Genomic DNA, 14,162 nt, shown 5'->3' on the forward strand with positions numbered 1-14,162 from the left:
AAGCACTCATTAAAATGTACCTCAAATCATCTTCTGTACAACAGCTGAATAAAGTGTGTTAAAGACGTTGTTAATACCTGTACACATTTGCCTGGTTTTGATACATGAGCCGTTTGCCGTAAGCACTGCGGAGTAATGCTCCATGTTGGATTATAACTTTACAGATTATGTGTGTATGAAGTGTGTCCACCTAAATATTGACAGTCTACAAGTTTCTGTACATGTCATGTTTCGCCTGGCTTTGTAGAAATTAAGCACCTTAATGTAAAATGACTGGCTTGTTAAAAACTAAACCTTTGCGGCACACCTTCTTTTTTTTCTTTTTTTTTTATAAAATGCATTTTATTATTTCTGGGAAGAGTAGATAAGTTGGTTCACAAAGGGCTGGTTTTGCTTTGTTGTGAGTAAAAACAGACATTTGGACAGCTGCTCTGGAGATAACACAAATGACAGCAATTACTATGGATGCACCTCAGTCAAATCCATTGTCAGCGGATTCTACCGAAACCATTTGTTGTTGAGTTGTTTCGTTTTGTAAATGCGTGATGTTTTCCCATCCTGCAAGCACACCGGACCTTTTCTTTTTTGCACAGATAATCACTCATCAATGTTGTCTTAAATTGACCTCCTGACATGGGAGCTTCACATGTCTTTACACAAGAGAGAGAGATATATGAATTTAATTTTACTATTATTTCAAAACAGCTTTAGCTTTGGACTTTTGCATATCAGCTTGGATTGTTTTACAACATATTTGAATTAAAAAAAGTCAGCATGTAAATGTTGAAAATGGCTATTATGAGACAAATTTAAATTTAAACTTGGACTGGTTAGATCTAATGTCAATATTCAGCTTATGATGATGCATGTATAGCCCTTGGAATATATTCAAATAGACCTTTGGCCTTACAGTCTAGATAATCTGAGCCTCCTCTTTTGCCCTGTAATCTTGCAGTATGTTGCTACACTGCAAAGCAAAAACTAAACTGATACGTGCGTGTGTGTGTATGTATATATATATATATATATATATATATATATATATATATATATATATATATATATATATATATATATATATATATATATATATATATACATATACATATACATATACATACACACACGTATGTATATGTATATATATACATATACATATATACACATATATATACATATATATATACACATATATACACATATATACATATATACACATATATATATATACATATATACACATATATATATACACATATATATACACATATATATACATATATATACATATATACACATATATATACATATATATACATATATATACATATATACATATATACACATATATATATACATATATACATATATATATACATATATATATATATATATATATATATATATATATAATGTTATAGTGCTATTATTTGTGAATGACTGCATGAGCCACACTTTGTATTTGCTACAAAAATCCTTTTCTCTAGATGTGTTAGGGAATCTGATTTTAGTGCATGTGGCGTGCATCTGTGCGTTTGTGTGAAGGCATGTGGATAGCGTGTGTAGAATTTCCCTCTGTGTGCGTAGTGAATGTTATCTAGCGCATCCTAAGAAATGTATGGCTTTATCTCCATAGAAAATACTGTTATCATCTTTGGGGTGGAGGGAGGTGGGAGGGTTGGGGGTGGGGTGGGGCAAGTGCTTCGGGATGCTTTGTCACATTTGTCCTTCTCTGCATGTCACGTTCTGCTATGCAAACGATTCACAGCTCAGACCCGCTCAGGTGATCACAGGGTCAAATCCTTCTCCCGTGTAGTATGTGTGTGTGTCACCACGTCACTTAACTTTCCCATCTGAGATGAGGACGCTGACATGCTGGGCGACAGGGTGCAGGCCACTGGAGCGGCCATCTTTGCACATTTCCTCCGTGTTGAACTCCATCCCTGTCCTCTTTCAGTTCTCAATGCTGCTGCTGCTGCTGCTGCTGCTTGTGTCCCAGCTATTCAAGTGAGTCAGTCACTTCTTGTGGAAGTAGATTGTGTGAGTGAGGCCCGACTCCACCTTTGGTATCTGGTCACTAATGATCTCCACCAACATGTCAGGGAATTCCACCTTCAATGCCTGGGACTCACGAAAGGTGTAGAAACAGAAGTCCAACAGGTTCCCCACCAGCTGGACAACACAGACACACAATTTAGAAAGATCATCATAAATTTCATAGCTGCAGAAGAGCAGTTCCGTTTTTACAATAAGTCACTGAAAAGATAATATCCTGCACGTGTGTTGAGTGCATTCGCTCTCTATTTTAGCTCACCACTAGGGGGCATCACTTCTCTTATTTTTATTTCCAACACAAACCCTTCTTTAAAGAAAGCTAATCCATTCAGCTCTAACCTCATTCACTCAGTCATCAGGGTCTGGCCATTTATCTCTGTGACCTCTCCGCTTCTTTGCCGACACTGTTGTTATGCTACAGTCCATAAAAGGAGAACAGTGATTTACCCTGTTTGCTACAGTGACCACAGTGTACTTTGATCCAATAAACTGCAAGCTGGCATTGATCCCCTTCTGTTCCATTCACCAATACAGATGGGGTCACCGCTTCTTCCAAAATAAGCCAACCCCCTCAGGGAGAGATTGGGTTGCAGTAATCCTTATTTTCAACCGCAGCATCACTGAGTAACTTAGTGAATGTATTATTTAAATCCACTTTGTTGCCAGTTTACTTCAAACAATTTCCAGTGATATCGGAGGCCCGTAGTGTCATTCCAGACCCCCCTCCATGTGAAGGCATGGCATAAAGAGAGGCTGCCAAAGGAAGCCTGTGCTGGACTGTAGGCGATTGGCATGGGAGGCAGACAGGGTGAGGGTACTTACATCATGCATGGCATCCAGTAGCTTGGTGAGCTGGAAGAAGCGCTGCCAGGTTTGGCCAGAGTTGTTGGTTGCTTTTCCCACTGAACGCCGGAGCTCCTTAATGTAATTAACCCTCATCTCCTCAAACGCTGCCTGGCTCTTCAGACCCTCTTTGGGAACTGGGAAGAAGAAAAAAAAGAAGAGAGATTTAATGGACAGTACCAGTTGAAATGGTACAGTCCAAAACACAACAGTTGTATTCCTACAGCGCAGGTTTTTTCTCGTAGTGACTTCATTCCATGGATACTTTGACATGATTGGCAGTTGCATAACATGATCTGCACTCATGTCAATCATGGCTGTATTACAGGATTAGAGTTTTGCAAAAAAGGTCACAGCTGATTATTTTGCTGACTTTTTCAGACTGTTATTCTGTTGAAAACTGAAGACTAAAAGCTCATTATACAAACAGAAAAGGGTCAACTGTCAGAAATTTTGACACTAATTTAGATTCCACTTCAATATCGCTGGTTATATAAAGCTGTAGTTTATTTCATTTTGCTTTTTAATTCCCCCCCCTTTTTTTTTTTTAAAGAAATCATTATTCTTTCCCTTTTTTAAAGCTTCCACTGTTAAAAAGGGTATACAAACATAATACCAAACTTTTTTTTTTTTTTTAAACAAAAGAATACAATACTGCCAAGCTGATTTTGTGTTTCTTATTTATAGGAATGAAAACCAAAGAAATCTCACAACTGATGCCACATTAACCCTAACCCTAAAAAAAAAGCAGTTAATAAGCCTCGATATTACTTTATCTATCTGAAGGATCATTAGAGCCAACCAGAAAAATGATGCTCCAACTCTACACTGAAACCCTTTTTTGGGGGAGGGAAGGCGTATTTCCTATGTTTGATGACCTTATTTAGAGACTCATTCATCATTTCAAATGGTAATTAGTTTTTCTGTGTAGCCACTGATTCATGAAAGACAATCTTCATTCATATTAGAATCATTTGGATGGTAGCAGTAATGCCCTTGAAATTAAAACAAAAACCAAAAAACAAGCCAGTGTAACCAAAGAAACTGAGACTGAGACACAGTAACGGCACCATGAAGATGCCTCTAAATGTCGACAATATCGTTTCCTCTCGGTCCTCGCTTTCTCTCTCTCTGTATGTGTGTGTGTGTGCGTGTACAGTGTGTGTGTGTGTGTGTGTGCGTGCGCACTAAGAACAAAGTTACAGATATGGAAGTCTGCCAAAATGTTTCAAATGATATTCAGCTGCTGGCTACCAGATTAAGAAACACCTTGCCTCAAAGAGAGCACCTAGAAACTAGTCAGAGGGAAGGCCAGCAGTTATCTTTCAGCCTCTGCCCAGACATCCAGCATACAATCAATACAATAACATACACAGGCAGGCGATTCAAGCTTTTAATCAAGTGTTTAAACCATCAAAGGTTTTAATACACAGGTAACTATGCCTTTAACATGTACAGTCTACTCCAAAAAAAGAACAGTCTGAACTTTTATATGTGTCTCATTTACAGTCAAAACTCTCATTAGATTATTAGTATTATTCCCATATATATTATTCTATTTGTTACAGGTAAATATCAGATTTTTCTATAAAATCGGAACGCAGCAAGCAAGAGCATATTATCTTAAAAACACGGTGGTTTATCCACCTGATGCTACTTGTAAAGCGATTCTGTCTCATATTTAGTGCACTGACATTTTAAATATATAAATTAATTTTTTTGAACAAGAAAAATACAGAAATATACTTGGCCAAGATTTTAGGTTTGGCAGTGAGGCACTTTGGCAGCGTTATAGTACACATCATGACTCAGATTTTATGATATATTGTGTTTTTTTTTCTGAATTTGATAAAGTACTGTACCTGCATTTGCCAGTAACATTCTTCTATGTATACTTAGCTATAAACTACTTCTTTACAGTACTACAAACTATTTGGAACATTATGTCTGATGCTCCATTATTGCTGTTTCGACTGTAAAATGGGGAATAAATGTCAATTTATATGAAAACATGGAGTACTATAGCTTTAATGAACAAGTTAAAATGAGAAAATATGGACTAAAAGGAGATTTTATCCATCTTTGCCACTACTACTACTGCACTCCCAGTTCATAATTATCCAGGCTTAAAAATAAAAAGAATAGGTAATAGGTCTTTTACAAAAAAAGGCTGCTGTTATTTCAATTGCAGCGCTCTAGATATGTTGTCTGATGCAGCAGCAGTAGACAGAAACTAATGATTCATGTTCAAAACAGTCAACTAGTCGTCAGAGCAAAGACACTCACTGGATTCCTGTGCATTCACAGCGTGGCCAAACATGTCGAGGGGAGAAGATGGTACAACCTCGTAAATTTTTATTGCGTTTTTCTGAAACCTCACAAAAATATCTTTTACAACACAATGTGAAATTCACAGCCCTGATGGCTTAAAAAAAAATGATGGTAAGTTAAATTAACAGGAGAGAGGAAGAGGAGGAGGAGGAGATTCTGAGTATGCCTCAGATAATACTTGACCACTTGTAGCAGCTCCAGCAACAACCAGCAACTGACAGGACCCGTTTGAGCTCCGCTGAATGAATAGCCACGGGCTAAAGCCTCCTCCTTGTCAGTTAAAATTGCATCTTTTTGAGAACAGATCATTGTAGGTCAATAACTCTGAGTCTGTTTGAGTATTTCTTTGCCTTTCCGTCTCTTTCTATTCGGTCCTCTTATCATACTTTGATGTGCAAACACCTCCGGGGGTGACATACATGAGGCAAAGGGAAAGCAGATATGAAAACAGATTGGTGCAGGAGATCTCTCTGCTTTATTTCATGGCTGACATGATGAGAATGTGCTAATACCCACAGCCGCATTTGTAGCTTTTGTTTTTCTCCCACTGACCCACATACGCCCTGATTACAAACTGACCTGGCATTTAGGGGCGTTACCATGACCGGCCGTGAAATAGGGCATTTATACCACAGTAATTGGTGTCAAATAGATTTTGCTGCAGGTAAAGAACCTTTTTTTTTTTTTTCCCAAAAAACCAAAACCAAAACTAGGCCATATTTCTTATGTGGCGTTTGGCTTACTGTGGTTATTACTGAATATTACCACAAGGCGTGGAAAGCTGGTTCTCTGATATGAAGTTCATGTGACTACGAGATGTCGTTTGCATGTTTGTTGTTGGAGGGCATGCATCTTCCTGCATTCAGTAACTGTTACATACCTGACTGACAGGAGGGCTCTCGGTTTTGATTTACTACTCGATACTATTCAAGATGGAATTCTACAACTCGCCTGGAGCATGACGACAATCGCAATTCACTGAAACATGAGGATGCTGTCAGCTAGGACATCTTAATTTAAGCAGGACACACGACAGGCGGCTCAGAGTGAAAATGATTGGAAGTATTTAAGTAACGTAGCGTCCAGCACAGCAGTACGTGCCCTCCAGAGTGAGGCTCAGCGAAGGAATGCTGAATGCTAATGCTAAGGAGATGATGTTGCCATATTATGTGTGTTTAGAGGTGAGGAGTGTAACTGGTTTGAGCAGGCCGCTGCGCATGTACCAAATCTAAACAGGGTCATGAGACACCAAAGGCTCAGTGAAACCTTAGCCAAGGTCAGAGAGTAATAACAGCTCTTCGACTCTCCCTCCTTCCCTTTCTCTTTCACTCGTTCACCCTTCCAAACACACACACACATCATTTTTCAAATCAGCCTACAGGCACACACACACTCAGTGACTCCGTAGTACTTGTTCCGCTGACAAGTTCTGACAACTCCTCTGTAAACATTTCTGCCACTTCTCCCTCCATGAGATTCTAGCAATATCTCTCAATGACTTTAACTAATAGAACTTTCTACAGTGCTTTAGAAATCCAGAGATGGTTTGCTTGTTTTTGAAATTATGCTGTTGCCGAAATGTTTGCCGAGCTTCCAAACAGTGCATTCATGTGCACTTTGGAACGGGCAGATAGGGGATTTTCTCTGCTGCACATTAGAAAAGGAGCATCAGATGATTTTCATCCTCCTCCCTCATATTTTTACCGCTATATTTTGACTAAATCCAAAAACCGCAGCAGATTGCGAGCAAGTGTGAAGCACCTTAAAATCCCTGCTTCAATTCTCCACCCTGCTACCTCTATCTTCTGCACCCTCTTCCTCAAAATTCAAGTCTGGGTTTCAAGGAAGTACAGGAAAATAGCAGGTCTTGGAGCATTGCCTGGTGCTTGACTGGCCTTTATTAAGTACAGCAGGACTCTCTGGAAAACCTCCAGAGGACCAGTGGGAAGAGAAGAGGGAGGCCACAACAGAAGGACCAGCCATGCCCTTTTGTCTTCTGTTTCCCCTACAGCCATGCACCTGACTTTCTCTCAATGTCAACATTAGTCTCATTTGAGTTCTATCAGGGAAACACTGTCATACTGCCGCTTCCATTTGTCCCCAAAACCTAAAGCAACTAAAAAAAAAAAAAAAAAAAAAAACTTTGACAAGGAAATTCACTCACAATAAAATCAAGATCCTTTCTTATAATGTGTATAATGTTTTTAAGGACTGCCTTTTATTACTCCTGCCATGGAGGTTAACCGAGCAGGATTACAAAAAAACCTGGATGATGTCATTGGAAGAGGTATGCACTCTCCTTCTTATTTTACTTCACAGAAAACAGAGGAAGAGAGATGTAGCAGGACAAGCATCATCAGGGGAGAGTCGGGCTTCATGACAGAGCCTCATAGGCCAGCAGGGCGGCATCTTTTAAGATTTTAATAACTCATCTGAGAAAGCCATAAAATATGATAAGGTTCACATTTACAAGTCGAGTTTAAAATACATTAAACCCACCACTACTCTCTCTGTCTCTCTGTTACAAACGGATTGACTATGTCTCTGGTTTGTTTCACTACAGAGGACAACTGGGGGTGAACATTATTTCCAGTTAGCTGTGTCCTTGACAAAATGTAGTGTGGGTTTGTTAGCCGCTGTCCCAGCAACTATCTGGTGTTCAGAAATCCCCAGAGTTCAGCGTTGATATCTGGTATCAGATGCAGATGAAAATCTAACAGGTGAGATTTATAGCAAGATGCTGCTTTTTTTTTTCCCCCCTTCGTGAAAATGTGTGCAGCCTGAATGATGACTATCACAACATAGTGATAAAAAAAGGAATAGGAATAATGATGTCAGCACCGTCTCATATGGTTTCTTCTGGTATTGTGTCAAAACACAACTATTACCGTGATAGCAGGCTCTATTCATTTGTAGCTTTATATATATAAATATATATATATATATATATATATATATATATATATTCACAAAATAATTTGTGGTCTTAATGTGAATTCAAGACCCTGAACATTTTTAGGTGACGCCATGGAGAGTTTGCTCTTTCTAAAGAAAAGTGCAATGTAATTACTCAGCGACCATAACATCAGAAATTATTTAAATCTCTGAATTTATACACAGAAGTTTACCAGAATATAAAGGAGACGACTAAAGAAACCTACTGAAGTACAAAAACTTGTTCGGTGAAGTTTTGCAGAATTTGAGCATTTCAGTCAAACTGCATCACCGTTGTGCGAGTCATTATTTATAATGGCTTCCATGACGCATCTGGGCTGGGTAACCTTTTAATTGCTTTCAGTGTGATAAAGAACTATATTTGTATTCTTAAATAGTAACTCAGTTTACCTCATTATGGAAGTTTTTCTGTCCAAAATGTAACATGGTACTACTTCTAATACAATGATGAAGTAAACGTCCAGCCAAAATGGTGTTTTTTTTCCAGGATTAACTCACCACTTTGAGAAGCAATGACAAGTAAATACTCTACTGCCAATAAATAATTGCACTGATTGACACTTGTGCTGAAGTTCAAAGAGTTTTGAGTCTGGCCGGTGTACAAACTCTTCAAATAGCTCACCACAACTCACCCCCACGCCCCTTATTCTCACCCCTCTCTCCCCGGAACGCAGGCCAGTGGCAGCTCTTTAGTGGCCCGACGTAGTTTGGAGCCTTTTGTGATTTATCTTTTTAATAGCTGTGAGTGGGTGTGGACGCTGACGTTATGACGCAGCTGCCATCATCGCTGAATCTTTAACTGTTGCAATTGAACTGACAGCAGCTGAGCGCAGTGTGTTGAGGTGATGGAAAACACTGCGTTCAGTTTCCATCTGAGCAATTTAGTCCAACACATCCTCTCTGTGAGGCTGCGGCGCCTGTGGGTGCAGTTTAGTAGAAAATGGCAAAGTGGTGAGACCTTCTGGTGAGTGATAGATAAACAGCATTTTTTAAAATCCACGGATAATTAAAACATGAAATAAAGTAAAACCATAAAGCCTCCCATCAAAGAAAAGAACTCGACGCATCTCGCTGCCTTAACAGGTGCACACAGCAGCGAGCCTATTTCCACACTTCTGTTTCTTATTAGCAGATTACTAAGAATGAGCCTGGAGCCTGATCTGGCAGACTGGAGTTTGGGTGGGCACTAGCATTGCCAAAACCATCCAGTTGCTGTGCTTTTCAAAGGCCTCAAGGTGTGCGATGAAAGGAACGAACACTGTAAATCAACATGCTTCCCCATGGTAAGTACGGCAGCTAGAACAGACCATAGGACGACAGTTGCCAGTCGCCTCGGCTGTATAGGGTTCAGGCGCAAACGCACACTTTTTATTCTGATGAGGGAAATAGTGACTCACCGTAGCACGAAGCATCAGCAGCCCTTCTCTGAATATCTGAGCTAAAGCTAAGCCAGCAGCGACCCCACAGAGGAAACTGGACTGCTTATGTCAGCAATCTCATTCTTTCTCCGACTACCCAAAGCTTGTGAAGCTTGGAAGGTAAATTGACTAGTAAATTGAGAGCTTCACCTTCCGCTCAGCTCCTTCTTCACCGTAACAGACTGGAGCGCATTGCTGATGATGACACACCGCCAAGTGTGCACCGCGCTCCGGCTTTCACTCACTTGTGAACAAGAACTCCCATTAATACTTCAACTTCTAGGTCAAGATATCCACTGACAGTTTTTATGAGGGGTAGGACAAAATATCAGTACTGCAATATATGGTAATACTTCCTCTTGTGATTTTGACAAGTTGTGGATTGTGTGTATGAGTGTGTGTTTAAGAGGCACTATGCATTTTGTTGCACGTTGATTCATCTCAAGTGTCAAACTGTGAAACCGACACCACAATGCAGTGAATAAAAAATTCCTGCTTTGAAAATTTTGTGGTATTTTTCTTCAGTTCCAGAGATGTATCATAGATGACATGTCCTATAATATTTCAAATGTGGTATCAAACAAGGTCATGATAATATCATCAGCATCTGCAGATATTGGTAACTTTAATTTGAATTTTCTGTCCGTAACAGTCTAATGGCTTTGTTCATAATCTCTTCAACATCTGTTGTTAATGATGAGGGAGCAATGCAATATGTATAACAGTCATAATTAAGGGGCTTTTCCAAATGTTCATTTATTGGCCAAATCAGTTGTAAAAATATCAGCACATCAGATACCAGCAAAAATCCAACAACGTGCATCTCTATTTGAAACGTGACGTAGATGAAGTACCGCACGAGGCAGTGTAAAAGAGCAGGTGTCGGACAGGAAGGCGACTCTGCCTACCTGTGCTGAGAAGCAGCAGAACCTTCATGGAGAGGAACTCATCGTAGGTGAGCTGCAGTCGAACGAACTCCTGGCTCACCTGCCTCATACCCAGACACAGGTCGTACATGGCTGACTGCTGCATGCGGTCCCTGGGGAAAAGGAGGGAGGTGATATTGTGACCGAGGCAGAAGGAAACGGCAGAATATCCCAGTGTCAGGATTGATGTATTAGATCTCATCGATTCATACGCTTTTGTTTCATTCACACACAAGCGGTTACTCATTCAGATGATGACAATCGCTACCACAGAGGTTCAGCCCAGTATTTCCACATGGTTCAGACAGGGATCCTGCTAGTCTGGTCTAAGAGCAGAATACCAAATCCCTCCAGATTGCGGAACACTGCATACAGTATCACAGCACAGCTTCACCACTGCTCGAAGGCGGTGGCAAACTAGCAAAGACCCCAGATCTAACCTTAATCCCCATCAGAACACTTTTAATAAAAAACTCCACCCTCTGTACAAGCCAGGGATGACACTCAGATAAAGATGCTTATGACATAGAATCTACATCCAAAATATACACATCAATGTGCTTACAGTCCATGACCCTCTTTCTCTCTCTCGCTCCCTCTCATCTCTTTTTCACACACAATTTATCATCAAAATAATCTCCAGTTACATCACACACTGTCAGAATAAAAAACAGGAAAGAAACATTAGAAGGGATAAAGCATGAGCCACTCGGGAATGTGCTCTGCAGATGCCACAGATGCCAGCTCTCTCTGCACATCTTCACATCTGGAATACGGTAATTAGATGCAAGTGGTGTGGCTTGACTTGAAAGAGGTCAGAGTTTTTACTCATACTAATGTGAAAGAAGAACCTTGTGTAGAAAGGCGGGGTAAGAAGTACTTTTAGTTTATAATTGTTTAGTTTCCTCTGAACATTTTGCTGCAGGAAACAGAGTAAAAAAAAAAATTCCCATTAAGCTATAAAACAACACAAGGCTTTACAGTATTCCACAGTTGTGTGTGTCAGCCAGACTGAATGAAACTGTGAAGACGTCTGCATGATGAGCAGACCTGTTTCTCTCCTGAGCAGCTCTGTCTATCTGAACTGTTTTGCAAAGTGCAGTATTTGATAGAACTTTTGGCTGTGTGTGTGTGTGTGTGTGTGTGTGTGTGTGTGTGTGTCAGTGTGTGTGTGTGTGTGTGTGTGTAGTCTCCACAAGTTTTCTCTTTCTCACACTCTCAGCCTGAAATCAGTTTTGCTGAATCACTGCCCAAAATGAGCTGCTGGTTTTTTGGGGAGGAAAGAAAAACTGGCAGCAACCTCACTCCTTCTCTCTTTCCCTCTAAATCTGTCCATCTTGCTCTGTGTTTCTCTTTCTATCTCTCTGTCAGTCTTGGACTTGCTTTTTTTCTCTTTCTCTGTTTCTATGGTAAAAGATGGAAGACGCAGGACAGAAAAGAGGGGAAAGTTAAGAGTGACCTCTAGATAAAAGTAGCCAACGACATTTGTTTGTCCAGCTGAATTCACAATTCGTTATCATATTTTGGAGTCAAACATGATGCCAAAATACTTTTTTTCAAAATAATCCTTTTTATCAGTGACGGGAAGGAAACAATGAGCTACAACAGAAAAGCTCCATTAGCCTCTGAGTGGGTGAGCCAGTGTACCTGTTTGATTGACAGCTGAGTTGGCACGGTGACACGATGTAAATAAATGTGCACTGCAGCTTGCAGCCGTCAGAGAGAATGTGGTTTTACGAGCGATGAAAGGATGCAGTAAGGACCGCACCATTCAGGTCTTAACTGTCTGATCCTGACCTTTGCAGCTCTGTTTGAAGAGTAGTCAGCAGGCAGGAAATAGAGAGACGCTGCTGTTTGAAACTCCTTAAAATTAAATGTATTAGGCTTTATTGGCTCAATGAAATTCAACATGCATACTATATATTTTTTCCATTTTATGCAGGGTAAAAGATGCAATTGGCAGTTGGCTAAAGCGCAGAGGAATTCGCTATTTTTATGCTTTTTTTTTTTTGTATTGTCTTTTATTTCTTCCTTTAAACATGACAGTTTACCTGACCAGAATTTTCATTTAATACTTGACAAGTTAAAGTCTACAACTTTATACAGGTTTGCGTGATGTAAACTAAACATCCGTCTCTGCAGTTTTGATTCCCAATCCGAGATGTATTTTGCTCTGATAGCTGAGTGAGTGGACATACCACTCAATAAAAGCCTTAATGCCCTGATCAATAAGCACTAAGTAGCTATGGAAACAAGGGACTCAGCAATGTTGTGGCTGATTTTGTCTTAAATCGTAACATAGATGAAAAAAAACAAGAGTAGGCAAGCAGACTGGACCTGGATATACGCACCATCTGTGTATTAGGTAGTTTGAATTGAAACAGTTGGTCACTGCCTTGAAATAAAAGGAAGGCCGAGGAAGGTTTAACTTAATGGGTTTATTGAGGTTTTCCCCATATGTCCCCCAGTCATGGATCGACTTACATAGTCCTGTTACTGACCCGAGTTCATGGTCTGAATAGTAAAAGATTTTAACACGAACAGTTGTAAGACGTGTTCATATCAAACGCGAGGTGAAATTTATTCACATCTCTTTATTCACAGGACACGGACAGTCGACCTTTTGTGTTTCCTGGAGTCCGTCATTAAGAAAGAAGAGGGTAATACTGCCACTGCTGTCATTGTGTTCCGCTGCAACAACCCAGATGTTTACACACTTGCAGGAGCTCACATGTCCAACACCATCTCAGGATTCGCTACTACAGAGACATTCAAAACGCAGCATGCTTCGCCCACATCAAGACTGAAGCAAGGCTCTCTGTTGCACGGCCAGCATCCGTCTGAGCACGCTCCCAACCAGCAGAGATTGCTAGCATGCTACATGTGTTTCCAGCCTCTGTTCCTTTGGACAGTCAGCTCTCACTCCTGGATGCATGTTTCTACGATGGGATGTCAATCAGCCAGCCAGCCCCTGACATGTTCATGGAGCCGCCCCCTCAGACATACTACTAGGGATCAAAAACAGGCAAGAACATAAACCTTGGCCTCATACCAGGTCCAGTAAGACCTGAAGGGAATTTCAGTCACATTCAGGCTGCTTTGACACATCAGCAAGCACGTCACCATCATCTAGTCCACCGCTTACTCCAGCTGGGCTACATCTCATCTGCTCTGTCAAGCGGAATACCATGTGCATTCATCAACTGGACAGGCCTGCTGTACCTGCATCCCATACAGAAATAGCAACATACAGTAGAGCAAAACAATATCTCTTCATTTCTTTCCTAATACGTATTTTCATAATATGATACAGGGTTGCTTCTGTCTGTGTGTATGTTACTTTATCAGGCCTACATTAAAAGAAACACCCATGGCTCCATACGCATAACTGACACATTTCCATTTGGTGCCTGTGAGGAAAACGATTATCTCCATACAGTCTCTAGAACAAACGTTTACTCATTGAAAATAAACAGAGAAGTCTGTGTCAACATTTCCCAGCGTGTATTTAAACAAAATTAACAAAAAGCTATGTGGTTTGCAGCAAAATACATTTGTATTACAATAAAAAAATATTTTTTAAAAGCAAAAATACTCTAATATGCAGCTATCTGTGAAGTAACTTTCTATTGAT

General features: G+C 40.1%; 1 protein-coding gene across 1 annotated transcript in view; it reads right to left on the reverse strand.

Moving 5' to 3' along the window:
* Positions 1–1,421: 1,421 nt before the first annotated feature.
* Positions 1,422–14,162, reverse strand: part of nr3c2 (nuclear receptor subfamily 3, group C, member 2) — a 73,551-nt gene continuing 60,810 nt past the window's right edge. Inside the window, exons 7-9 of the mRNA XM_086211776.1 lie at positions 10,511–10,641; positions 2,878–3,035; positions 1,422–2,172 (exon numbers count right to left, since the gene is read on the reverse strand). Of these exons, the coding sequence (XP_086067902.1) occupies positions 2,017–2,172; positions 2,878–3,035; positions 10,511–10,641 (445 nt within the window). The 3' untranslated portion in view covers positions 1,422–2,016. The remainder of the gene's footprint in view (positions 2,173–2,877; positions 3,036–10,510; positions 10,642–14,162) is intronic.

The sequence above is a fragment of the Aulostomus chinensis genome, chromosome 8 (genome assembly GCF_037954235.1).
Source record: "Aulostomus chinensis isolate RoL2024-O1b breed Wild chromosome 8, RoL_Achi_v1.0, whole genome shotgun sequence".
In the NCBI taxonomy this organism is placed as follows: Eukaryota; Metazoa; Chordata; class Actinopteri; order Syngnathiformes; family Aulostomidae; genus Aulostomus; species Aulostomus chinensis.